Source organism: Uloborus diversus, chromosome 10 (genome assembly GCF_026930045.1).
Source record: "Uloborus diversus isolate 005 chromosome 10, Udiv.v.3.1, whole genome shotgun sequence".
NCBI lineage: Eukaryota > Metazoa > Arthropoda > Arachnida > Araneae > Uloboridae > Uloborus > Uloborus diversus.
Genome location: NC_072740.1, coordinates 118,777,111 through 118,804,487, shown reverse-complemented (window position 1 = coordinate 118,804,487; position 27,377 = coordinate 118,777,111). Strand labels below are relative to the sequence as shown.

The 27,377-nt window shown below is 31.7% G+C and overlaps 1 protein-coding gene across 1 annotated transcript in view; it reads right to left on the bottom strand.

The window, feature by feature from the left end:
- Window positions 1–22,115, bottom strand: part of LOC129231412 (homeobox protein Hox-B1b-like) — a 107,616-nt gene extending 85,501 nt beyond the window's left edge. Inside the window, exon 1 of the mRNA XM_054865723.1 lies at window positions 21,368–22,115. Within this exon, the coding sequence (XP_054721698.1) occupies window positions 21,368–22,115 (748 nt within the window). The remainder of the gene's footprint in view (window positions 1–21,367) is intronic.
- Between the last annotated feature and the right edge of the window lie 5,262 nt (window positions 22,116–27,377).

The window sequence follows — 27,377 nt, the reverse complement described above, 5'->3', positions numbered from 1 at the left end:
GAAACTTTTTAACAGCAGTTTAATTCCGTATTGGGTTGAACGAAGCAAATAATGACGAGTAATAGAACCATTTTAGTGCATTTTTTACCCAGTCCTTAAGTCGTACTTAAAAAACATACGCTTGCCAATTTACCCTCATTCATGAAAGATTTATCAATCACAGCTCGTGTGCTTTATTGTTTCATTAAAACTTTTTAACAGCAATTTCGTATTGTGTTGAGCGAGGCAAGTAATTTCGAGTAAAAAACCCATCTTAGTGCATTCTTTACCCAGTCCTTAAGTCGTACTTAAAAAACATACGCTTGCCAATTTACCCTCATCCATGAAAGATTTATCAATCACAGCTCATGTGCTTTATTGATCCATAGAAACTTTTTAACAGCAGTTTAATTCCGTATCGTGTTGAGGTTGAGCGGGGTAAGTAATTGCGAGTAATAGAACCATCTTAGTGCATTCTTTACCCAGTTCGTAAGTCGTACTTAAAAAAAAAAAACACGTATGCCAATTTACCCTCATTCATGAAAGATTTATCAATCACAGCTCATGTGCTTTATTGATCCATAGAAACTTTTTAACAGCAGTTTAATTCCGTATCGTGTTGAGCGAGGCAAGTAATTGCGAGTAATAGAACCATCTTAGTGCATTCTTTACCCCTTCTTTATTATATGTCGCACTTAAAAAAAAAAAACATTCGTTTGCCAATTCACCCTCATTTATGAAAGATTTATCAATCACAGCTCATGTGCTTTATTGTGTCATTAAAACTTTTTAACAGCAATTTCGTATTGTGTTGAGCGAGGCAAGTAATTTCGAGTAATAAAACCATCTTAGTGCATTCTTTACCCCTTCATTATTATATGTCGTACTTAAAAAAAAAACATTCGTTTGCCAATTTACCCTTATTCATGAAAGATTTATCAATCACAGCTCGTATGCTTTATTGATTCATTGAAACTTTTTAACAGCAGTTTAATTCCGTATCGTGTTGAGGTTGAGCGGGGTAAGTAATTGCGAGTAATAGAACCATCTTAGTGCATTCTTTACCCAGTTCGTAAGTCGTACTTAAAAAAAAAACACGTATGCCAATTTACCCTCATTCATGAAAGATTTATCAATCACAGCTCATGTGCTTTATTGATCCATAGAAACTTTTTAACAGCAATTTAATTCCGTATCGTGTTGAGCGAGGCAAGTAATTGCGAGTAATAGAACCATCTTAGTGCATTCTTTACCCCTTCTTTATTATATGTCGTACTTAAAAAAAAAAAAAAACATTCGTTTGCCAATTTACCCTCATTTATGAGAGATTTATCAATCACAGCTCATGTGCTTTATTGTGTCATTAAAACTTTTTAACAGCAATTTCGTATTGTGTTGAGCGAGGCAAGTAATTTCGAGTAATAAAACCATCTTAGTGCATTCTTTACCCAGTCCTTAAGTCGTACTTAAAAAACATGCGCTTGCCAATTTACCCTCATTCATGAAAGATTTATCAATCACAGCTCATATGCTTTATTGATCCATAGAAAATTTTTAACAGCAGCTTAATTCCGTATCGTGTTGAGCGAGGCAAGTAATTGCGAGTAATAGAACCATCTTAGTGCATTCTTTACCCCTTCTTTATTATATGTCGTACTTAAAAAAAAACATTCGTTTGCCAATTTACCCTTATTCATGAAAGATTTATCAATCACAGCTCGTATGCTTTATTGATTCATTGAAACTTTTTAACAGCAGTTTAATTCCGTATTGTGTTGAGCGAGGCAAGTAATTGCGAGTATATTAGGCAGTAAATTCTTTTCGACAAGCACAATGCGGGGTTGGATCCCAGTGGGCAGTTACAGCAGCGATGCTGGCTTGATGATGCGAGACGGGGAACAATCAATCAACTGTTTGCTAAGTTTTGCTGGCTAAGTGTTAAAATTTCGCGGTTTGAAAACACAATAGTTAACAAGGATAAACTTTCTTTATTTCTCCAAAGAAAGAGTTTTTTTTCCCGTTATGCATACATGACAATTCGTTCGGGAAAGATTTTCTTTGTATTTTTTCTCACTTTTGCCGAAACCTCCGAAGTTGCGATCGATTTTGCAATTAAGGGAGTTAGTAATTATTTAAATTAAAAGCAGCTTCGAAAAAATGTAAGCTAATTAAGGAGAATAGAATATTCATTTTGACATACGTTCTTGAAGTGTATATCTTTGTAAAAAGTCAAATTTTCTTATGCATATGCATCAGTTCACAATTATTGCCTCTTTCTCCGAAAGTAGCAAATCCTTCTTATTTGTTGCGTTTATGTTTTGGAATCAGTTTTAAAGAAAACACTTAGTGATTTTTACAGCTGTATTTTAAGGAGTTAAAATTTTCAAGTTTTCTTTTTATTTGAATACTTTTTTTATACAGATATCAAATTTTATATGGCAATTTAGAGGTGCTAATTTAAATTTTTGGTTTTCTGTATACAATGCAGTAATGTGTTAAATTTTTGATGTGATTTTATAATGGAGTTCAATTTATAATGCAGTGTTTTGTAAGACACTGTTCAGTTTACACAGTAGTTTTTATTTAGTTAAATTTGTAATACGATTTTTGAGGTGTAACTTTTTTACGCGGTTTTAGAATGACGGGTAACGAGAAAAAAAAAAAAAAAAACTGCTGACAATAACAAGAATCTTTTAGAAACCATGAAATACTAAATTAATGCGATTATACTTCGCAGTTTTTTCTGCATACAGACATTTTGCTTAAAATATCTATCGTCGTCTGATGTGCTGATTGTTTTTGAGCAGGTCCATCGTTTAGTGTGGTAAAGGGAAGGGGCGGGGGAAATGGGTTTTAGGAAATAAATGTATCAACATGGAAGTGGCCATGATTTTTCTGTTTTTCTTGCAATATTTTTCATTTTCATTGAGTATACTCCTTTGCTCTCCCTCCCCCCCCCCTCCGAAAAGTTCGAAATATCGGGTCTGTCTTTGAGCATTGGTTAATTATCACATTATCAACAAAATTGAGTTCTTGAAATGTCTTTTAACTTGTGTTTTGAGAAAAGTAGTCAAGCAGGAAATTTTTGAATATTAGCGAGAGAAAAAACATAGATAATATCAATATTTCGCAACGTATGCACGATGAACTTTTGCATTCGAAAGAAAGGAAGGAATCAGGATTTTATGAAAACTACGTATAAATGCTAAAGACGTGTACTAGAGATACGTATCAATGATGCTTTGTCGCAGTAAACGGTTTAGATATAACTCGTTAATAAAATTTATAAAACAGAGTACTTGGAGAAGTTTCAGTCTGAAGCAAAATATATAATAAAGAAAATTTTACTAATATATAAGAATGCATAAGAATAATAAATAGTAATTCATAGTAGGCATATAATACACAATGCTATTGTCGTGAAAATCGAAAATTTAAGATTAATTTTCGATTTTCATGGCTATGCAAAAGAAAAATTATTAAGGAATAATTTTTCTTTTGCATAGCCATCCAACAGCTTGCATAGCCAAACTTCCAGGGGTAACCAAAACCCCAATTTAAAGGAATAAGAGATAATTTAAAAAAGAAAAAAAATCAATCTAACACATTTACAAACTAGTCACGGAAATACATATACTAGGCTCCTTGTCCAGCATTGTGCGGTCTTGTCCAGCATTGCAACGTCAAAGTTACGTATTAAAATTACGTCAACTAGCGCATGTTCAACAATCAGACTTAAATAAAAGAAAGAAAAGTAAAATATACCGTCAGCGTGTAGAAAATAGCAATTTTAAGACTCAAAATTTAAATTTTGATCTCTTTGGACTTTTTTTTTAAATTCACAAAATTCAATCATTGTCATTATTTAGCGTAAATGCTCCGTTTCGCGGATTTTCTGCCGGAATCTCCACTCCCCCTCCCCCCTCCCCACCCGTGGATTCCTGAGCATCAAAGAACATCTGAGCCAAATTTAGTGAAGATCCATCCCGACGTAAACTGTAGGTTTACCTATCCATTTATATACACGCAAACATGTTTTTGTGCGATGGATAGAGACCGCAAAATAAATAAATAAATAAATAAATAAATAAGTTGCTTAGAAAAAAAAATAAATAAAATCATTCAGTATTTCACGAGTATCTGTAAAAATAGCTTTTGTAACAAAAATTACTCCTAAATCGCACAAAAAAAAAAAGACCGCACATAAACAGGTTTGAGTGTATATAGAGATATTACACGTTATTTGCAATGCTTTAAATCGTGTAGCAACACAGGAAAAAGTCGACATACAAATCCTTCTTCAGCAACTCAAAACGAGAAACCGATATTCTTCTTCTCAAAAATTGCATTTTAGTGAGCTACACGTGTTTTCCAGTGAAGTAAACGAGTTATTCAGGAAAAGGGGAATTGGGGGCCGAAATCATCGAAAGGTTGAAAACTTTTGACGTTGAGCAAATCCATTATTTATGAACACAGCGAAGGGAGAATCCGAATACCGTTTTTTAATCGCTTAACCACCCCCCCCCCGTTCCCTCCACCTTCCCTTGTTATGTTTGCAAACATTATCTGTATTGTGAGTGCTGGGATAGATGCTGTGGATAAATAGGGAGAATTGAATTATACTCAGAAAAATAAATGAATAAACTAAAAAGATTTTTAAGAGAAGAGTTATCATTCGAAAGAAGGAAAAGATTAAAAAAATAAAACTTTATTCCGTAAGACCTGTTCTACAGTTATGAACACTATTAATTTAAAAGACCAAACATTTTTATTGCTAAAAAAATGATAACTGAATTATAGTGAGAGACAAATAAATAAACACATTAAAATTATTTGTAAAAAGAGATCAACATTTGAAAGAAGTAAATGGTTAAGAAAATATACGGTGTGATTTTGTAAGACTTGTTTCAAATTTATCAAGTCCAACCCACTTTTTTATTAGTAGCCTAAAAATTTGACTGTTAAAATAAGTTGAGAACTGAATTATATTGAGAAACAAATAAATTGATAAATATTTAAAAAAAAAAAAGAAGAAGACGAATATGGATCAGAAATAAACGATTAAAAAGATAAGGCGTGTGTCGTAAGACTTGTTTTAAAGTTATGAAGTTCAAAACAGAGAGTAACATTTTAAAAGCTCAACCATTTATACTGTTAAAATTAGTTGAGAACTAAATAATAGCCGCCCGCCCTGTCTAGTGGTCAGAGGAGTCTGAGAGAGATGGGGAGGTCTCGGATTCGAATCCCAGCTCGGGCATGGATGTACTTCCTCTTTCCGGTCGTTGTCCTTTCTTTGTGGGAATGTGTTGTTTTAATGTGAATGGTTGCCTACCCTATAAACTGGTCCTTATAGCATATGTTTGCTGTGGAAGTCGGACTTCACACCAAATTATGGTACAGTTGGAAAAGCGCACCCCGAATTGCCAGCCTAGCTGGCACAAGACATCAACAACAACTGGACTATACTGAGAACCAAATAAATAAACCAATTGAAAAAGTTCTAACAAGAAGAATAACACTTGTAAAAAGTTAAAAATATCGGGCGATATTTTGTAAAATTTGTTGTGAAATTCAAACCAATATTATTTTAGGGGTCCAAAGAGTTTTTCTGTTAAATTAACAGTAAATGTTTATCATTGGCTTAAAAAATAGGTTATTGAGTATTGATAGATTTCATTTACAGGTTTGGTTAAGAAATAGTATGTAAGTGTAACCAGTTATTTTTTGCTTTTAAGCTCCAGGGTGTTTTTTAAAAGCGGTTTTTTCACTTAAAAATAATTTATTAAAAGCTTTATTTTATTTATTTATTTATTCTGTTTATTTAGTTATTTTAGTTATTTTATTTATTTATTTATTTTTATTTATTTAATTTATGTTATTTATTTAAATATTATTTTATTATTATTATTATTTTTTTTTTTTTTGTCTTGGGAAAAATAGACAAAAAATCAATGTTTTATAGCCATTGAGAGTTTGGTTCAGTTTCGAGAGACATTTTCAATAATTTGCACATGTTCAGCAAAACGTGGTTTACATGCATAAGAATTTGATCCATGTTCTTGCTGCATTTGAAATTCTTTTTAAATCATAACTGGTTTATTTTTAAAATCTTGGCAAAAAATCGAGTTTATTAACTTCAAGTCTGAGCGTAATGTCTTCATGATCATATATCGTAACACTCACATGTGCACGGTTCCTTAATTTTATTTACTCCGATTTGCACTAACACGTGTTTTTCTTCTCTGTCTGTCAAAATAATTTTGAAATGTGAAAAGCAATTGCAGACATAATTTATGATTGCGGTCTCACTCTCTCTTTTTAAATTAATCTCACGCTTTGCTATTTTTAAATAACTTTTTGTGAAGAGCGGTTCATTTAAAAGAGAGGCTTTTATAATCTATTTAATCTAACTTTTTTAATTAAAAATGAACTCGCATTTGAAGTATTAAAACTTTTTTTTTTTTAATTTAACGTATTTTAGTTTAAAAAATCTGTGAAGTCAGAATGTTTCAACTGGAAATTTTTTGAACATAAAATGTATTTGTGAAATACATGTAATGATTTTTTTAATTACGAAATTAAACTAAGGTTTTCTTTGTAAACTGAACTTTTTAGTGTTGTTTTAAAAAGAATGCGCTATATATATATATATAATAATAATATTATTTCAACTACCGTTCAACTGGTTATTAAATTGCTGACCCTACAATTAAAATTGAAAATAAAACGAGCAATTATGCTGAATTGTGTCTTAGCAGTAATTTATGCGCAATAACTTTCCACTTGTAGGGTTAGTGAGTCAGAAAGTACTACGTACGTAACTTACCTTAAATACTCAAATATTCAGGTAGTATGATTAAATCACAAAATCAGTTGAAATTTGCAATTTATTGATATCATAAAAATACTGCGATATATTTTGTAATTTCCCTGGTCTTTTGTTATTTTATTTTATACAATGCCAAGAGTTTAAGATAGCAGTCTAATTTAAAGTAATACATAACATAGCTGATGAGAAAAACTAGCATATATCAATAACATAAGGGGGGGGGGGGAGATATAAATGACCCTATGTCCATTAATTTTTTTGAAGAAGTGATTACTTAAAAACTTTTTTACATGAAAAACTGTTATTATAAAATGTTAATAGTCAAAAGTTCAAAGATAATAATAAACAGTTTTCCATTTAAAAATGCCATAAATAACGATCCAGTTAACAAATAGTCATAAGTAAACTTTAAATATATCTACTGGAAAGTCTTGTCTTTGGGTGACATAGTGCTCTTTACGAACCAGGTATGGAAATCAATAAGTAACATAAAACTAGAAATAGTCGCATGAATAAGGATGATTAGTCGCAGCAAGTTTCTAATTCTGAAGTCCTATACTCAAAGTATAATTATATATACATATATTCTTGCAACAAAGTTTTCATTTAATAATATATTACATTTTAACCTTCCAAGCCAAACTCTTCGGGTATTCATATACAATAAATAAAATCGTTATCCTGAGAAAGCCATAAAGCTTTCCTTGATCCCCTGATCCTTGATTAAGAACAATGTCAGGAAGCGTGCGCAAAAAACAGTCCTCACCTATCCATAAATTGCATGGATCGGATTTAATAGATAAATAACAAATACATAACATCAAACTAGAAATAGTCACGTAAGTATGGATTCCCATGTGCAACGATTTTTTAAGGTTTAAAGCAAAATCCAAAACTTAGCTTAAAATTAAAAAAAATCTAGCAACATGATTTTTTCTTTATTTTGCAATGAAGAAACTATTTAAATTTGAGAAGCGAAACATTTAGTGTTATCTACGCACAATAAAGCGATTAGTTGTCCTGAGAACGATTTGTAAAGCAACAATCGCTTGGCTAACGGGAAAGAACAATATCTTATAGCTGATGGTAGCGTCAGAAGAAAACAATCCTCATCTATCGATTCGCATCGCTCCAAGTCGGCGGATGCAACAGGTAACGCGCCCCTTTCCAAACTCCAGTATTAAATCAGAGCTTATTGTATGAGAAATAATTGAAATAGTTCTCACCCGGTGTTTCGCTGAATAGGAACGGTCGATGATTATGGTTGTACTGGTTAGAATGATAGTGGCGCAAGTCAAAAAATTTACAAATTGAGTTAAGCATGGCTTTGGGTTTGTCTTTAGTTTCTCTATTTAGTGCACCAATTACGCAATAAAATACTAAAATATCTTGCCCACTAGGACCGCACGAAAACTGTCCACTAACCAAAACTGCTATTTAGGTGAGCATGACATAGTCAATTTCCATGACGCTGATTGGACAGTCAAAATATTCTGCTGGGGGGGGGAACCCCCTTGAAACAGTGTTTACATGTTATTTGCCTTTCTTTCAGTACACTGTTAAAAATCATCTGCTTAGAAATGAAAATATTTATCTTCTCATTTTTTCCAAGCAGTTTTGACTTAGAAATAAGTAAATGTCAAATTTAAATTCAAGTAAGCAGACCATCTCAAAAAAAAAAAAAAACAACACATTCGCAGAAATTAAAGCGGGAGTTGAATTTCTCACTATTTCTCACCGCAGACTTCTCACTATTGTGAAAAATATTTTTAGCTCCCAGTTTAAAGGTTAACTGCGCGTATTTATAAAGTGTATCGGCTTCAGTTCGATTACGGCCTGTCCAGACTGTTTAAGCTCACAAAAGGAGCGAATAAGTCCATGGGCTACTTAGCTTTGCAAGAATTATCATACTCGCGAATGGTACAACATGTGCTTCTTTATGAGACATTCGTATTCTCAAACCAATTCGACATGTTTTTATTTTTGAAACAGCCCTATTCTCAGAAATAATACCGTCTGTGCTTATTTCTGAATAGAACAAAAAGGAGAATATGATGAATTGTTTTTGAGAAGAGGGTGTATTTCAAAAGTAAGAACTCTTGCTTTTCAATTCTAAGCCAAATTGTCTCGGAGTCATTTTGATGTTCTCAAAAATAAGCGATTTTGTCTCAATTTTAAGAAATCTGTTTTAACAGTGTAAATCCTAAATAAAGAATGACAATGGTGTACGTCATTTAAATTTATTTTAAACAAGTTACAAGTAACTTTTCATAAACGTGGCTACATAATAAGTAATAATAATAAAGTATCCATGTGTGTGTTTAAATACAAATCCTTCTCTTACAAAGTACAAAACCTATGAAATTTTAGCCGCGCTTAATTTAGATGGGATTTGTTTTCATTTTTCTGTAAACAGTTTTTACAGATTAAACGATATTCAAAGTATTTATTCGTGAAAATATGTTCTGAAGAGTAGAGGACTTTCACTCATTGATTCCTTCATAAATCTACTCTACATTACTTAAGTTCATTATTCAGATGCACTACAGATTTAATATATGTCCTTGTAATTTTCTTTACCTTTTTCTTTCTTTCTTTTTTTTATTTGAAAGGTTGCTGGCAATTGTTTTGGTTTTTATTTTGAAAAACCAATTTTTCTAATTGAAAAGTTACATTCATAAAATTATTGCTCCAAACTTATAATTTTGAATATTTAATCATTTTTCGTTCCTTATTTTTGTTTATTCCAGGCTGCATAAGCATTACACCTTTCGTTATTAATATTATTAGTATTATTATTATTATTAGCAATGCATTTTTTTACGTAATAAGTCGTCGATTATGATCTTTCATAAATACCTTCAAATTTAACTACTAGACAAAGAGATATCCTAAAATTAAGGTTTAATTCCCAGCAAAAAATATGAGTGTTATAGTCTTCATCACATATTTTCTTGAGTAAATAGTCTGAATGCCCTTTAATGCTTAAAACTTTACACAAAAATGAAAACATGTGCAACAAGAGCTGAGCTCCCATGTAAATAAAGACCGACAAAATTTTATATGTTTTTTATTTCGTTCGAATAATTTGTAGAGCGAAATTTCTGTTTTAAGCTTAAAAATGATGCAATAATTGACCCCGCTTGAGTACTAAAGAGAAGTCCTGAACAAACATTTTTCTAGCCAATTTTTCTATGACATTTTTCAGCTTCCTGAAAATGCTCTCTTTTACAGATTTCTTCTCCTCATAGTCCATTATAGAAAGGTGAACATTAATCGGTATCTATATAATTCAGCTGTTTTGAGGACAACTCAACTAATGTTTTTTTCCTTCACGATTTTGGAGAATGTGAAGACTTGCAGCTCTAAACCTAAAGAGTTGCCTAGTTTTGGCTCCTATCTTGCAATCCTGATATGTTAAACAGGTACGTGAACGTATGGAGTTATAGAATGTCTTTTTTATCTGACGATCAACTTATCAAGTTTTCAAAATTCTAATTAACACCTATGAATTGGATACAACAGTTATCTAATTCTAGTACATGTTGTATAGAAAAAACCTAATGGAAATTTTTTTCGCAACCACCCATATTTTGTCAAATTTGTACCTAGCTGTAGTGTACATCCTACGATATGATGTGTACCAAATTTCAATGATTAATGTCTACACTAAAAACGATTTAGAAACGTTCCTGGAAAATAATGGGCAGCTGATGTCCCCAATTTCTGCCAGTAATATAACTTGCAAAAACCAGGAACGATTTCTGCTAAAATTTAGTATTATTTCTGAAATTATCCCGGAAACTTCCTGAAAAATTCAGGAATCTTCCCGTCAAAAGCCAGTTGTGGTCTGGAACTTTAGAGCAAACTGAGCTCGGTATAATTTAAGATCTTGCTACCTTCTAGGCCGATACACTTTATAAATACGCTCAGTTAATCTTGAAACTGAGAGCTAAAGAGATTTTTCACAAGAGTTAGAAGTCTGTATTCGTGCAACTTCTAGCAATTCAGGAAACTTTTTGACCATGATACTTGATTTTTCCAGGAAGTGTATAAAAACCGTGGAAATCTCGAAACGTTACACGGAAATATTCAGTAAAGTTTTGGAATTTTTTTACAGCATATAATAACGAGTTCTACGTAGATTAAAGCAGGAAAACCTTAATTATAACCAACTTCCATTATTAGGGCAGAGAAAATTATTGATGACCATGTTTTACTGCAAGTTTTAGAATGCTTCCAAACAATTATCACGTTAAATATTCTTGTATTCATTATATTCTCATATTTTTAACGGCTAAATGCAAGATAAGTCAATAAAACAATATTTTACTTGCAAGATAAAATCAGATGCTAAGGCGGTAACGATTTAAAAGTGCAATTGGTTAAAAAAAATAATAGAAAAAGCGGGAAGGGGGAGAGTTTAAATGGGAATTCAAGATTAGGCTATAAGTAAAACTTCAAATCATGCAAACAGCATTCAGAACTCAGCAAGAAAGCATCTTCTGGCCTGGCGTCATCTTGAAGACGTTTTTCTCGGATTTTTTTTTACCTGTGCAAGTTTATTTTAAGCGAGGAAGGCAGCTAGTGAAGTCGTTTTGGGTTTGGAGCAGAACAACACGAGAGGATGTTTTAAGAAGAAAAAAAAAAGTACTTTGTGGCCATTTTAAAACAAATGACTCCAACCTTTAACGTTGACGAGCACCTGTTCTTAATACATTTTAAATTAATCTTATTTCTGCTGCCATGCTTACAGAAGCCCAAGCTATTCATTACTTTTACTTTTACGAAGAACAATTTAGTTTGAAAGAAGCATTTTCAACCTGAGTGGTTGACAGCGTTTTGTTCCCCTGAAATGCTTTATTTGTTTATGGATATTAATGTAAACCCATTTACTAACTTACGCCATTCTATCATTTACGGGACCTTTTTTTATTAGAGTTGCGAAGACAAAGTGACTGGACTAAACAATGTATAACTTAAGTATTTGTTCAGAAATTCGGTACGCTGATTGCATGCTTTTGTCAAACATTTTACTGGAATGCTGAAAGTGTTCTATTAGTTATTTTTAAACACTTTATAAATCTCACTATTATGCTTATCGATTCTTTTCGAATGTAAGTAACGTGGTCCTTTGCTCTAAATCCAGAAATAAAGTTTCTGACCTCAAGCTCAAAAACTGCTAAAAGATCCCAAATTAGAGTACATTAAGAATGTTTTTAGTACATACATTTTTCCTTGTAACAGACTGTATATGAACTGAAGTATTTCACTTTAATACAAATATAAAAAGCTTATGAGTTATGAACTAAGATGAAAACGATGACAATGAATATTAACCAAGGCTATCATTGAGGGGGGAGGAGCTGGAACTGCTTTTTAATGTTAAAAAGTTTTTTCACGCAACTGGATGTGACTTTTGCTGTTTTCTGATAAAACCTGGCCTCTCTAGCTGTTTGTTATTGAGAGCATGATTCTAAAATGGTTGCAGTGAAGAGTTGTAAGATTTTTTTACATCTTATATAAACATAACGCAGATGTAGCATAGTAACATAAAACCATTAACTCAATGCACATAAAGTAATCCATTTAAGCCTTCCAGTTTATCCGAAAGAGATGTATTTTTTAAAAAGTACAATTGATTAAAATACCATTATCTGGGTTTAGTTGGGGTAGTTGGATACATAGGATCAGTGGCGCAGCGAAGGGGGGGGGGGGGGTTAGGGAGTGAAAACACCCCACCAACCAGAGCCATTTTTTAACATTAATGCAAATTCTAATACAGTAGTTTACGCATATGAAAAGGGCTGTTTTGATCAAAAAAAAAAAAAAAAAAACCTCTTCAGAAGGTATTTTTGATCAAAAAATCCCCTTCAGAAGATATTTTTGATCAAAAAATCCCCTTCAGAAGATATTTTTGATCAAAAAAATCCCTTCAGAAGATATTTTTGATCAAAACACCCCCTTCAGAATGTATTTTTTATCAAAACACCCTCTTCAGAAGGTATTTTTGAATTTTTTTAAAAAAAAAAACCCTCCACAAGGTATTTTTGATCAAAAAACCCCGTCCAGAAAGTATTTCTGGCTGCGCTAGTGAAATGCATTATTATGTGTGTGACAATTTTGAAAACGAATTCTTAATGAGTGTTTACTTGGCAAGATAGAGAAGACACTTGAAGGAGTTCCGCGTATTTCTGAACAGCAGTGAAGACGTCATCAGTGTTTGAAAATAACTAAGAAAAAGCGGTTTACCAAAGTTTGGCGATCTTGGACTTCTTTTGCCAGCACACCTTCAAACGCGAAGTGAGTATGGTTTCTCAACAATTTTTATTTATCATGCAGGATGCTACTAAAAATATTTAATTATGAGTTTCATTTTCCCTGTTATTTTTTATGTGGGTCATTCTCACGGAAAGTCATTTTCATCTCCTTATGATAATTTACGATTGTTTTTTGACTTTACATTTTTAGAGGCTTGAATACTTAAATACTTTTTAAAATAGAGTTTTAAAAGATAAGTATAACTTTCAAATTTATATGTTTTATTTATTTATTTTATTTATATTTTTTCTATGCATTTTATGTAAGTTTAAAGTAGAAAATGTCACTCCCTCACTTGTAACTCCCCCCCCCCTTTTGTAACAAAAAATAAGCAAAAATTACTTCTAAACGAGAAATACGTTCACATATTTGTATTTTTCTGAATATCAAATTTAATTTCTACTAGAAACAATTTCACAAAATTAGTTTTTAAGTTGATTTCCCATGGGTTGCGTGATTACTATATGACAGTAAATTAACCCTTCAAAATCACAATGAAGTTTTTAAAAAGTGAATTGAAATTATTTGAACACATCAAAACAAATTCAGTCATTCAGGGTAGCATGTAAACAAACTTTACTTTGCTGAAGACTATGTAAAAATTTAAAGATTGCTGATTGGCTACCACGTAAAAACGATACCTATCTCCTTTTGTTTTGCATGATCTAATTATTGCAAACAAAATCTTCTAGATATGTTTAAAAAGAGGGTTGGTGGGAAATTAAAAACATTCAAACATGAATTCAGAACTTCTGAAGAAAAAAATGTATTTACATGTGTAGGATGGGGAAAAACATGGCCGACGTGTTTGTGTAGGCTGGCCTACACAAACTTGTGTAGGTGTAGGAGTCCTAAACTATTGCAAGGTCCCTAACTGAGTAAAGTTTGCTTATATGCTTCAGGCAAACTGTGAGCCATGATGGTTAAATTTACGTCATTAAAAAATATTTTGACTTAAAACTAAAAGACCCAGGTAAGGTTATGAAATAAGCTTTATATTCTCCACTTTAGAAAAAGAAAATCGGCGATATTGTACATAGCTTATTAGCTTATTGCATTATTCAATAGTTCTGAAGTTACTGTATATAATCCAATGGTTCTTAAGTTATTGTTTGGAAAACAATAATTCTAAAATTTTACTGTTCGGTTGCCAATTTTTGAAGCTGCTGAATGTGCATTGTATTACAATTGACAGAAATCTTGTGATGTTGGGGAGTACAAAGATAGAGTGCTTAAACATTTGGACATTTTATTTTGTTGCATTAAAGTTGAGCTTCTTTTATTCAAATAATTTTCTTTGCATCCGATTTTTGCCAAGGCTCTGTTACCCTAAACGGCGGGATAGCTGTGAACCAGGTTAATAATTGTTGTCTATACAAAAAATAGATTTTTCTTTTATTTTAAATATATTTCTTTTATATTTTTCTTACTCTAAACGATTTTGTCCGTAATTTTTTTCTTCTCTCCAGTACTATTCTAAGTATGAATGTCTTCTGTATTTGGTCTAGTCAAATATTTTCTTAAATTTATGTGTAAAGCATGATGATATGTTTATTACTTAATGTATTTAACCATATTAAAGTACGAGATACATTTAAGGTGCTTTAAGAAAGATGCATGAAACATTTCGACAGAAAGAATTATATGTTATGAGTTAAATTCTGTTTATGTGCTTATTTTTCTAATGAATATTAAATAATTAAATTGTTGTGATGAGCTTGAAATTCGCCTAATTTGTTCATGAATTCTTTATGATATGTCATTAATAAAGATAGAAATATGTTTTAAATGTAATTTTTGATCAGTAAGCTTAATTAAGCTCAGGTAAATAATTTTGTGAATTAGAATGTAATGCATGTTAAGAACGCAAAAATACTATCCTCCCCTTTCTACATGGTTAATAAATAGAGAAAAAAATGCTTTTCAAAAATGATAGCAAAAAAGAGAGAGATTGAAGTTGAATCCATGTTCCGGTTTAATTTCAAAATGATCATTTGCACGGCATTTAATGTTACGAATGGGACATTTCTCCACCAAATTTCAAAATGTTTGTATTTTTTTCACTGTGCAAGTACTAATAACACAGTTTTCAACTATTTTAAACTCTCATTTGTATTTTCCCATTGAAAAAATACAAATATTGAAATTGGCTGTTAAATGTCCCGTTCGTAAACTGTAAAATGACTCGAAGAAATATTTAGGCGAAAAAGGCCAGTTAAACCTGGCCCCCAGAACACAAACCAGAAGGAAGGACTGTGCTTGTTATTCATACATTTTACGCACACATTATGAATTGGGGATACCAATTGAGTACAGTAGAACAAGCTGCTTCATTTAACTTCAATAAAAACAAAAATTCCGATAATGTACATATAGAAGATTTGTTACTGGTCTAATATACACTCGTTTTCGCGAGTAGTTTTATAAAACGAGTGCAGTAACAAAGCAATTATTTCTTTTTTCATGTTAAAGAAAAAGAACAGATATGTGTCATCCATTGTAAAAGAAGTGTATCTTCTTGTAAACGGTTTTGCTATGCCTTATTATGTAAAGGTTTTGTAAATTTTTCCTTAGGAAAAACAATACAGGTGTTCAGTTACTACTTAGTCATTAGATATTTAACTTTCGAAAAGTGCTTTGCTTCGCTTTTATACTTAAAGGTATAACTGAATATGATACAATTTAGCAAAAAAAAAAACATTTTAAAAATATAGAGATAGACAACTTTCACAATGAACGTCACATATGTCGATAGATTTCATATTAATGACTTCAAGTCACTATTGATTCATAAAAACTCTGAACGCTACTTGAAACTGCCCTTGAAATGCAGCAAATTATTATAATAATAATGTTCCAAAACTATCACACGTGAACGTCAAAAATAATTAAAATATATTTGCTACGTGTCCATTTCATTACATTAAAAACAATCGCAGAAATTTCGTTCGCACTTTCTGTTCAGTTAGCTAAGTTACTTCAAATTTAAGATCATACTGCTGTATAGCCCTTTCCTAAAGTGTAAGCCATAATATTGATATTTACTTTGTAAACTCGATAAATAAATACTTCAATCTTTTTGTCATTTTGTCTTAAATAGGTTAGTGTTAAAATACTTTATATCTATTAATGTTTTTAACTTTTAATAGAAAATAAACTACGAGTTTCTAGCATTTAAAATGTACCTGAATCGAAACAACTGCAAGGTTTCAATTGCTTTGAATTAAAAATAGCGGTTTGGTTTAAAGAGAAAGATGGGTTATGCAATTAATTTTTTTCTCTACAGTGCAAAAATTAATTGTAAACGCTCCAACTTTTATTTTGAATTCAAGTATGAGTCGTAAATCTCTAATCACTCGATTGAATGAAGTATTTGGAAATATTACTATCTCTCCTACAAGAATGCAGCAAAAAAACACATAAATTCGACATGAAAAATTTTGCATACAAGAAAATATTTAGGTGTGGTTTAGCATTCGCGACCCAAAATTCAAACATAATTTTCACCTCGCCTTTCCCTTTCATTCATAAAATAGCATCAAAAATAATAATATATTTTGAGTGTTTTGACGCTGAAGCTATCCACCACGAAATAACTTTAAATCTTCACCAAAACTATAGGGAAACTTTGTTATTAGACTTAATAATAGATTCACACAATTTTGTTATGTCAGAATGTTTTTCCTCCTTATCAGTAACTTAGTCATTTTTCAGTATTTTTCTCAAATGCTAGGGCCTAAGGGGGCGCACCCCACACTGGTTCAGAATCGCTGCTATATTATAAAAGTTTTGGTAAGAGAGATTCTTCCATGTATTAATACAGTTAGGATATGACTGCCAAACAGTTAGGAGATGATTGAGTTATGTTCGTGCATTTCTATTAAAGCATATGCTAACCTGATCCAATTTAATATTAGATTTAATCTTAGCAATTTAAAATTTTGCACTTTAAAATATTTGTAGCTACAAAGTTTGATAAATATTACTAATTTTTCCACCGGAAACTTTGGTTACGGACTTTGGAAAAAAAAAATATGTAAGAATTTAAATGATCTGAAACAAACTTGATTGCTACACTAGTGTTGTAGAACTCAACTAGCTTGAGCATCTTCCTAAGTGTTAAAGTAAAGTTTTGGGGTGAAACAAAAGTTAAATCAACAAAACTAGCAACATCCCACTAAACAATGAATCTAGACTATCCATTTTAATACATTTGGGATTTTGGCAGAGTGATTTTGCGACAAATCACCAGTTAACAGAAACAATCACTGAGAAGAAATCAATCATTTGCAATGTAAACATTTTACGCTCGATTTCATCTGTTTGACCCAAGTCTGCGTAATAATACACGCTTCCCGAACATAGGAAAAAAGAAAAACTTTTGAACAGATCTGAAAATAACTCTTGCTTTCAATAAGACTTAATAGATTTGTTCGTAATGTATTAAATATTTAAGTGCAAATTAATAAAATACATTGTTAATTCACTTTTCATTACTTTTTTCTTTAATTTTTTTTGACGAAAGTGCAGTAAACAAAGATGATTTACCTAATCAATGACTACAAAGAAAAAAAAAAAAAAGCCTATCGAGCAAAGTTACGAAAGTTTTTGCGAAACCATTTCAAACCTAGTGTGATCACCCCAGTTTTTAATTAATTTCCAAACGGTAAAACTAAAAATTAAAAAAAAAAAAACACTTTAATTGAACTCTGCAAGTCTATTACCCAACAAGGAACGTAACTGAATAATTATTCATGAACATTAACTGACTTAAATGATAGTAATAATTCTATATTAATCTCTATTTCCAAAGTCATCCATATGAATTTCGCATTGATACATTTGACAACTCTTTAATTTATTAAACCATTACAATGAAATTTCTTTTTGTTTAATTTTTTATTTAAATTTTTCGAATGAGTTTTGCATTTATAACACAAACCGTATGAACTTTGTATCTCCGAAAGCATTTATATCAATTTTGTAGTGCAAAAATAATTCATATGAATTGAAATCAATCATTTGTATTTTGTTTTAAAAATAATTTAAATAAAACGTTCTCGCTCAAAAAAAAAAAAAAAAAAATCATATAAATCTTTATTTAGCGGAATCGTTTACAGTAAAGACTGCGCTTTTTGAATTCCACAAAATCGTGCTTAAATTTTAGGGGGAATTAATTGCGTGAAATTATATTCTTAAAAGTTTAACTCAACAAACACATTTTACTATGTTTTATGCATTGCGAAGTAGTGAAAGTAGATCAGAAAAAACTTTTTAATTGATGAAATGCCAAAATTAAGAATTTTCAATAATGGAAAGAATCACTTTAAAGCTTTTCAACAAAATAATGAAATTTGAAGTAAATATTTCATAAAATAATTTTAAATAGAAATGTAAAAACATATAAGGTTGATGAGTTAAATATTATCTTTTCCCTAGCTTTTAAATGCTCAGAGGAATCTTTTTTTTTTTTTTTTTTAAAGTTTTTAATAAATTGTTCAAGACACAATTTACACAATAACGTACACCATTACACGACTGTTGATCATATTCATAGTAGGGGAATGTAGGGTAAAGTGAGACAGTTAAGATAACTAACCTTTTTCCAAGATGAAAAAAAATGAAAGTTTCTTTTGAAAATTACTATACATGAAGAAAGGACAATGTGTTTCGTAATAAGACTTGCATTGAAACATTACTTTTTATTCTTAGAAGTAACTTCGTGCCTTAAAAAAAAAAAAAAAAAAGAGTGGGGTGGGGGATTTTCACTTTTTCTTTCGTGAGGTAAAGGGAACAATAAAATATTTTTTAATATGAAATACTTTCTATTTGATTATTAAAAATATTTTTGGGCAAATAAATGAGTTAATAAAAGAATAAATGATTAAATGAATAAATAACAAAACAATGAACGAATAAATAGAAATAAATAAATAAATAATGAGGAAAAATAAATGAGAGGATAAAATAAAGAATGAATAAAAAAAATAAGTGAATGACTGAATAAGTAAGCGAATTATAAAATGAAGGAATGTAAATGAATTCATTTATGTATAAATACGTAGTAATTGATTTAATAAATGATTGAATAACTAAACGAAATGAACTATTTCCCTTCACCCCTCATGCACATGACTATGTGTACAAAACGTTTAAAATAAAAACGAGCTTAATATTAAATAAATAAATACTGCACCAAATATTAGTAAGTCTGAATTAATATTTAAAATGTTATTAACAAGGACTTTATCATTTTATAATATCAAAAATAATTTTTAATTTATCATAAAATACTACAACATGAGTATCAATTTTTGAAAATTGCCTGTATTATCACATGTTCTGAACTTCAGAGATAACTTTTTTCTAACTGGAATAGACTGCCTGTGTTACTGCATACTTTAAATATTGCCAGAGATATAAGGCAATAATAATAATAATTAAAAAAAAAAAAAAATTCATCATTTCACTTTGCCTTACTATTTCGTTTTGCCCCACATTCCTGTACATGGATGAACAACGCGAATATTATTATGCAACTCAAATCACTTCAGCATCTTCCACAGTTTTGAAGTAAAATTTCAGGGTAAAAAAAAAAGTTAATCTAATAAAAACTACAGTCATCGCTACAAATTATATGACTAGAATATCCATTTTCATACGTATGGGATTTTCCATATTAATCGATTAATCTAAGTAAAAATCACATATAATATCAAAAATAAGTACAAGAGCTGAGCTCCTATGAACTTTTATGCAAAATTAGTCCGGTGTATATATCTATATACAATTCAAAATTTTGAATTTATCCCTCCAGAAAGAAGATTAAAAACTGATCGATTTGGAAGTGGAATTCCACATGTTTAGTGTCACCGTTAAAATCAATTGTTCACTAACGTGGCGAAAATGAAACAATTGCTTTAACTAATGTTGTTTAATTAGATTTAGTCTCCCGCACAATCAAGCACTTAAACGTTTTCTTTCTCTAAGCTTCTGCGTCCCGCGAGAAACTCAGCGATTGAAATCAATTAAGCGATCAATGCTTCTAATAGCTGTATTTTGTAATTGCTAAGATCTACTTTTCAGGCGCTGGCAATGAATAATTGTTTCGTCGCGTTCAAATTATTAGTCATCGGGAAATGAGTCATTAACCAACTAGTTGTTGAAACCTGGAAAAAATTGTTTACTCATTTAATGCAAGCAGCAGTTATTTTTCTCAGTCTCTCCGGGACTCATGAGAACATGATTAACAATGGCTTTTGAAGAAACTTGGTTGATTCGTCAAATACAAGAAGAAAAGTTTCATGTACCAAGTTTTTTACTTAGTTTTTTACTTGAAAAGAGTATCTGAAACTTTGCTTGAAATATATTTAGTGAGTCACATTTTTTTTTTCTTTCAATTTCAGCAAATATAAAAGGATTGTCGTTACGTTATCATTACGTATCTACCATGCTTACTTTGACTCAAGTTCTCACATGGCTTCTAGAGAAAAAAGTATATTGCATGAGTTGTTCCAAAATTAAATTTTAATCATACATTGGCCCAGATTTTTTAAGTAGTGTTTATGTTAAGTTTAAAGAATATCAACTTTTCACTTCTAGTCACAGAAAATCAATTTTAAATGTGCAAATAAAATCCTTGGATCTTGTATGTATTTCATTAAAATATTGATGCATGGTTTAATAAACATTTTAAAAGTTTAATTTCATTCAAGCATTTTCAACAATTACATGAGAAATTTAGCGTAGTTGGTAGAAATATGTCTGAGAACTTCATAAGCTGTATAAATGAGATATCATAAATGAGTTTCTAAAAACTACATAGCTGCATGCACTCCAGCCATGCAATATAAAATGGTTGGAAATTTTCATATTTCATAATATATAATTCATATAAAAATACTTCTGAATACTAACTATTTATTTACTTTATCATTTGTTTACTTTAAACTATTGAAATATTGACTTTCACATAAATAAACAAATGGTATGACATACACTCTGTAAACGACTAAAACTTATGTCCTTCATTACAAAAGTAACTTGAACACATTTTAAGATTGTAGTTTATATATGAAGATTTTTGCTTTAAATCTCTTCAATATCATTTCTTTTCCACAAATCCGTAAAAGATATTGGTTGAACAGTTTCTGCAGTTAATAGGTTTTTTGAAATTGCTATTACCAATGTGCACAATATTTATGAAAAATCAATGAAAAAGTGTATTTATTGACTTACGTGGTTTTGGTACACTCCTCTTGACTTGCATCCACTTGAACATAGGTAAAGATGCCGGCTGTGCCGTCGGTACACGGGACCGGTGTACCGGGGAACCATACTGGTACCCTCCATTCATCTGACAGCTCTCTCTTAGTGCTGGGTCGTACTTTTCGTACGCACCGTACCCATTTCTGCCGGTCAAGCTCAAGGAATCCAAGTACGGATAGGTGGAGGCTGTCATGCCAAATCCACTGACCACTCTCGCCCCTTCTGGACCCAAGGAGACCCCCTGATGGTCGGGGCCCTGGTGCCCTCCGAACTCGTAAGAATAGTCGAGGTTTCGATACGGGTGGTGGTACGCTGTGTTACGCGGGGCCACGTCGGCCACCGCGCTGTAGTGGGTATGATGGTACGTTGGATTAGCAGGTCGTTGCTGATGAAAATGCGATTGGTCCAAGTTGGTGTAGCTGAGACCATTACTGTCGCTGATGATTTGGTGGGGGGTGTGATGGCCATTTGTGGCCTCGGGGTGCAATGGGGGTGTACGAAGTTCAGGAGCACTGGAGTACGGTGTCATCAGGGTGGTCGGAAGGTACGACGGTCCGGTTGGTGGTTGCTGATGGTGGTAGTACGCCGAGATGGACTCGGGACTCGAGCCGGCTGTCCCGCCGTTGTAAATCGTCTGCTGTGGGGTGGTCGCGGCTCCGTAGGCCGCCGCATCCCCTCCGTTTCGGCACACGGACGAGTACACAACGTTCGAATTCATTCGAATTCGCGGCGCGGCGCAGCGGCCCGGGTTTTCTTTCCCACTCTTGTGCTGGATTCGACACGAGAAGCGGCCGCGCTAAATTAGCTGTCTCACCGGGAGATAAATCAGAAAATAAACGAACGGTAAATCATCGCGACCGAGGTTGACAGAAATATGGGAGTTAAATGCAGCACGTGACTCCCGCCCTCGGCCAATGGGAGCGCGCATGAGGCGGAGTTCGGCGGCTCCTGAGCAGGCCATTAGAAGGCGAGTTTTCCAACTGGGGTTCTGTCACGAGTTGTGGAGCCTTCCAGCTACTTTTTCTGGCGTTTATTTTCTGCGTTGGAGCAGATTTCCGAACGCTGTTTGATAGCGGGAAGATCATTGACACAAGCACTGATCAACACCCCCATTGCTAATTTCTTTAACAGGTGTTTGGAGAGATTGATTTGTGAAAGCCGCAAAAGATCGGAGTTTTTTTTTCCGTTTCAAATCGTTTTGCGCTGAAACGTATTAAACGTTTAAAAACAATAGCTTTTCATTGTTTTTGTTTTATTTTTATGTTGTGATCAATGAAATTAATCGGAAAGGAAAAAAAAAACGTAACCACTATTTTTTTACTAAAAACATTCTGTTTTTTTTTTTTTTTTTTTTTTTTTTTGTTATCCTCACCCCAAATTAATATATTTCGAATCGTATTAATATCGCTTTAAAGAGTTTAATTTTGAAACCTCTGCCTTACATTTAAAGCGATAAAAATAGCTTAAGCAACTACTGCAGTCAAAACTTCGTGACAATTTTATTTAAAACATATTTCTCTTCTTTTCCTTGTATTAATACCACTGAAATAGCTCAACTTGGGAAGCCTCCACCCAACCTCAACTTTTCCAATTAAAATATCAGAAAAATACTCAATTCTGAAAAAAAGAGCAAAACAGCAAAAGATGCTTATAGCTTACAATCACGATTTGTTCCCTTTTTTTAAAAAAAATATTATTTCTTTATTATAAAAGTTACATTATGGTTTACTATTTGACAACTTATGTGTAATACTTCCCTCCAAACATTTCAATTCAGAAAATGATTAAGAGATATATTAAAAGAAACACTAACTGAAATTCGAAAAAAAAAAAAACAAACCAGCCGTTTAGAAATAAGATCGAGCTTTAAATAAAACGTATCAATCATGCAGAAATTATCGTAATAAAGGTTATTAAACCAGTCAGCATTTTAATACAATTATACGTAGGTTGATAAATAGAGGGTAAAATATATTTTGATTTCACTCTTACTTATTCAAGGGAGAAATGAAGCTCTAAAGCAATTTAATCACATTACAAATTAATTTAAATTAACGAAACTGAGAAATTCGAATTAGTTTGCTGAATAGTATTTAGTTTCACTATATTTTTTTATTATTATGGCTTTAAAAAAAATTCTACATTTACAATCATAACTATTTCGTTATTACCTATTTCAAAACTCACGTGCGCAGAATTATCATTACAAAAGTATTAAATCTATGAAACGCAAGGTTAGAACAAAGCTTTAGCACGCATGGGCTGCTAATTTTTATTTCTTCAAGCGGCTTCAGAATTTTAAAAAGGAGAATATGGGGCAAAGGAAAATAGCGGGGTAAAGTGAAATGGTGAAATATTTACTCTGCTTTTAGAGCCACCTATCTAGTAATACTTCAACTATGTAGTAACACATGTAGTTGAATCCAGTCAAGAAAAAAATACCTCTGAAAACCAAAGAACATGATAGTACACGCAATTTTCAAAAATTGGTACTCATATTGTAATATTTTGTTCTAAGACAAAAATTATTTTTGCTATTATTAAATGATAAAGTTCTTGGTATTAACATTTTAAATATTAATTGCGATCTATTAATATTCAGTGCAGTATTTATATTTTTTTAATATTAAGCTAATTTGTATTTTAAATGCTTTGTACAGTCAGTTAAAAGCATGCGGGGCAAAGTGAAATAGCTTATTTTATTTACTTATTCAATTATTTATTAAATCACTTACGTATTCATTTATTATTTCAATTACATTCCTTCATTTAATAAACCCCTTATTTATTCATTCATTTCTTATTTTCTTACTCATTAACTAATTTATTAACTGATTTTTTTTCTAATTTATTAACTTATTTGTTAATTTATTCGTCTATTGTTTCATTTCCTTTACATTTATTCATTCATTCTTATATTTACACTAGAAAAATATTTTTTTTTTTCACTTTTCCCCATGAAAAAAGAAGTGAAAATTTTCCACCTTTTTTTGGGATATACAAATTTACTGTCAAAACTTAAAAAAATAACGTTTCAATGCAATCTTTGTATGAAATATATTGTTCTTTCTTTATTACCGAAATTTTCTGATCGAATTACCAACTTGTTCATTTTGAAAAAAGTAAGCTGTCGTAACAATTTCACTTTGTCACACATCCCCCTATACTTACTGGAAATATCAACTTAAATTGGGCATTAGATAAATTTGTCATGTATTAGAAAATAAGTCTGGTTGGCAGCTATTTACAATATGTTGGACGATCGCCGTATAAACTGCATATCGCGGACCACACTTGGACATAGAGTTGTTCTTTCATTATCAATTAAATTAATTTTTCACCCGCAACGGCTATTTCATGTACGAATTTTTTTACAGTTTTTAGAGTGAGAGCATTTGACTCCTAACTCGTACATTGCAGTCTTTGAACCGGAAGGAGGGTCTTGCAAAAATTTCATTCACAGCTCCATCTAGCTCCCGTACGGTAGTGATTTTCTTATATAATAAAAAAACTCATTTGTACTACAAGTTTTACATGTTTCAGTTTCGTTGCGGACAAAAGTTTAAAAAAAGGGGGCGCATGACGCATAATTTAAATTCTGAAGTTAATGGTGTTGTCATAAAAAATAAAATTAAAGTAAAAACAACATTTCCTTCCGCTAATATTAAGATTTTGGTTCCAAAATAACATGAAGAAAAAAGAAGTTAAAATTATTTGGTATTCAATCATTTGTAAAATAAACTTGGACTTAGGAGACTTCCGTCTCCCATAATTGTCTTTAAAGGGTTAAGCCCTTTCTCCTCCCCCCCCCCACATCCTCAATTTTTAAATTTACGACTTGGTTGATATTTGTCAAATGCAATTCCTCATACTGTAATAAAAGATACATTACATATAATAAAGAGTTTTTTTAGAGACAGAGAGCTTGAAATGGAAATTAAATTTTAAAGAAAAATGCCTTCAATGTTCTTGTAAAATGCTTTATTTAAAAATAATTTTATGGTGGGCCACACCGCTGCTGGCGTGTAAACGGCGTAACCCGGAGGTCCAGTGTTCACACATTTTCCATAATAGATCTGGTTGAATGTCGGTAACAATGTGCTGAATGTTGGCTTTTGAGTGATGCATTGTTCCTGGTTTATCGACGTAGGCTAGGGTTTCTATTAATTAAAAAAAAAAAAAAAAAGAAGAAGAAAGAAAAAAAAAACACCCTTTTTTCGAGCTTATTTAGGTATGTGTTTTTAGTTAAGTTGTTCAGAGTCGAAATGTTCAAAATCTAGTTTGTAAATTTAGTAATTTTCATTTCAAGATAAGTATTGATAAAAAACGAATTATGTATAAATCTTATAGGTTTTTTTTCAATAAATTTTCATTTCTAGTGCAAGAATTAATAAATACCCTGTACTTTTGCTATGGATGATGTTTCCTGCAGTATAATGTGCGAAGATTCATTTCTGTGGGCAAAGCATGCGTCTGACATCTAGTTTATCTAATCCATATTCATTTTTGTCAAGATTAAGCTTCTACAAATTTCAACTGACGACTTGATCTATTTTTTCTGGATGGTATTCCTTGTAGTACAATGTACTAAGTTCCATTTGTGTACAAGAGCGCAAATCATGCTTCAAAGCGCGGTTCCCGTCAATTGTGCGCTCCCCATGTTGGGGTGTTCGAATGGAATCCCGGGAAGGATGTAGGAGGCGGCATCCCTTGTGGACCGATATTGTCATTGGCGGGTGTAGAAGAATAAGAAAAGAAAAAGCATTTTTCTGTTTGCGAGTTTTTCTCGTTGACTTTTCTTTCCAAAGCATCTGCTGAAAGTTTTTCTTTTCCTGCGCAGCTGTTCGCAAGGAGCGACGTCAGCACAAATTGCGAAGTCTGGCAAGAACGCAGACTTCTACGAAAATAGAAAAGAGCAATAAACTTTTTGCGTGTTTATGTTTGGGAGAAATTTATTGTAAATGAGGGATTTTGTGTGAGGTGCATGAATTCACTTAGGTGGTATGAAAGTGTTCCAAATTTTGCACAACGCAAGTCTTTTTTTTTTTCTTTTTTTTTAATGGTTTCTTTTTTTTTTCATTCTTGTGATCTTACTTACTTGCATTTGCTTTGTCTCAAGTTTTACTTTCTCTTCAGCAAGCTCATTATTTATGCTCTTTCGAAACGGTGCTGGTGCACAGGAATCAGAGGAGGCAGAAGATGTACGACATTTTAGCATACCTAGACTGAGTGACGAGGTTTTTTCTTCAAGGATTCCAAGCTACTATATTTTTTTCAGTTTTTTAAAAATAATATTAGACAAAAAATGATCTTTTAAAACTTTTTAACCATAAATATGTAAATGTCCCAACTTTTTTTGCAAGAAAATTTTACGTTTTTTGATATAGGCGGCTGTTGCAACAAAAATGTGTTTTGGTCAAGGGAGGGGGGGGGGGGGCTGGTAAGGTGGGCATGGCCAGGAAAGTTGACTTTAAAAAAAGGACGATTGAGCATTAGCATCATTTACTTCATGACCTTCTCTAAGAAACTCGGCTTTAAAAATCGGGACAAATGACAACAGTAAACTCCTTCCTTCCAAATCAAAACTCCAGTTTAATTTTCATGAAATAATAACATGAAAAAATGCATAACTCTCACTTATTTGCTTTATTTATAATTCTTCAAGGATTATTGTAACTTTAATCAAGTAAAAAAGTGCAAAAATATACATCATTTAAGAAAAATGAGAATGATAAAAATATAGAACTACTCGTAAAACTTTACTTATACCAGAAACAGTGAAATCCATCTTTGAAAACAAAAACAAAAGATCAAATGCATTAATTTAATGGGAAAAGGATTTATAATTAGTGATCGGGTTGTATATAAGTGCAAATGTCAGTTGTATATTTTTGCTTCTTTTGGTAGTTGCATATTAATCCATAAAAATGGCGTTAAAAAATGTACATTACTACCATTTTCAGGTGTTTTTAGATTTTTT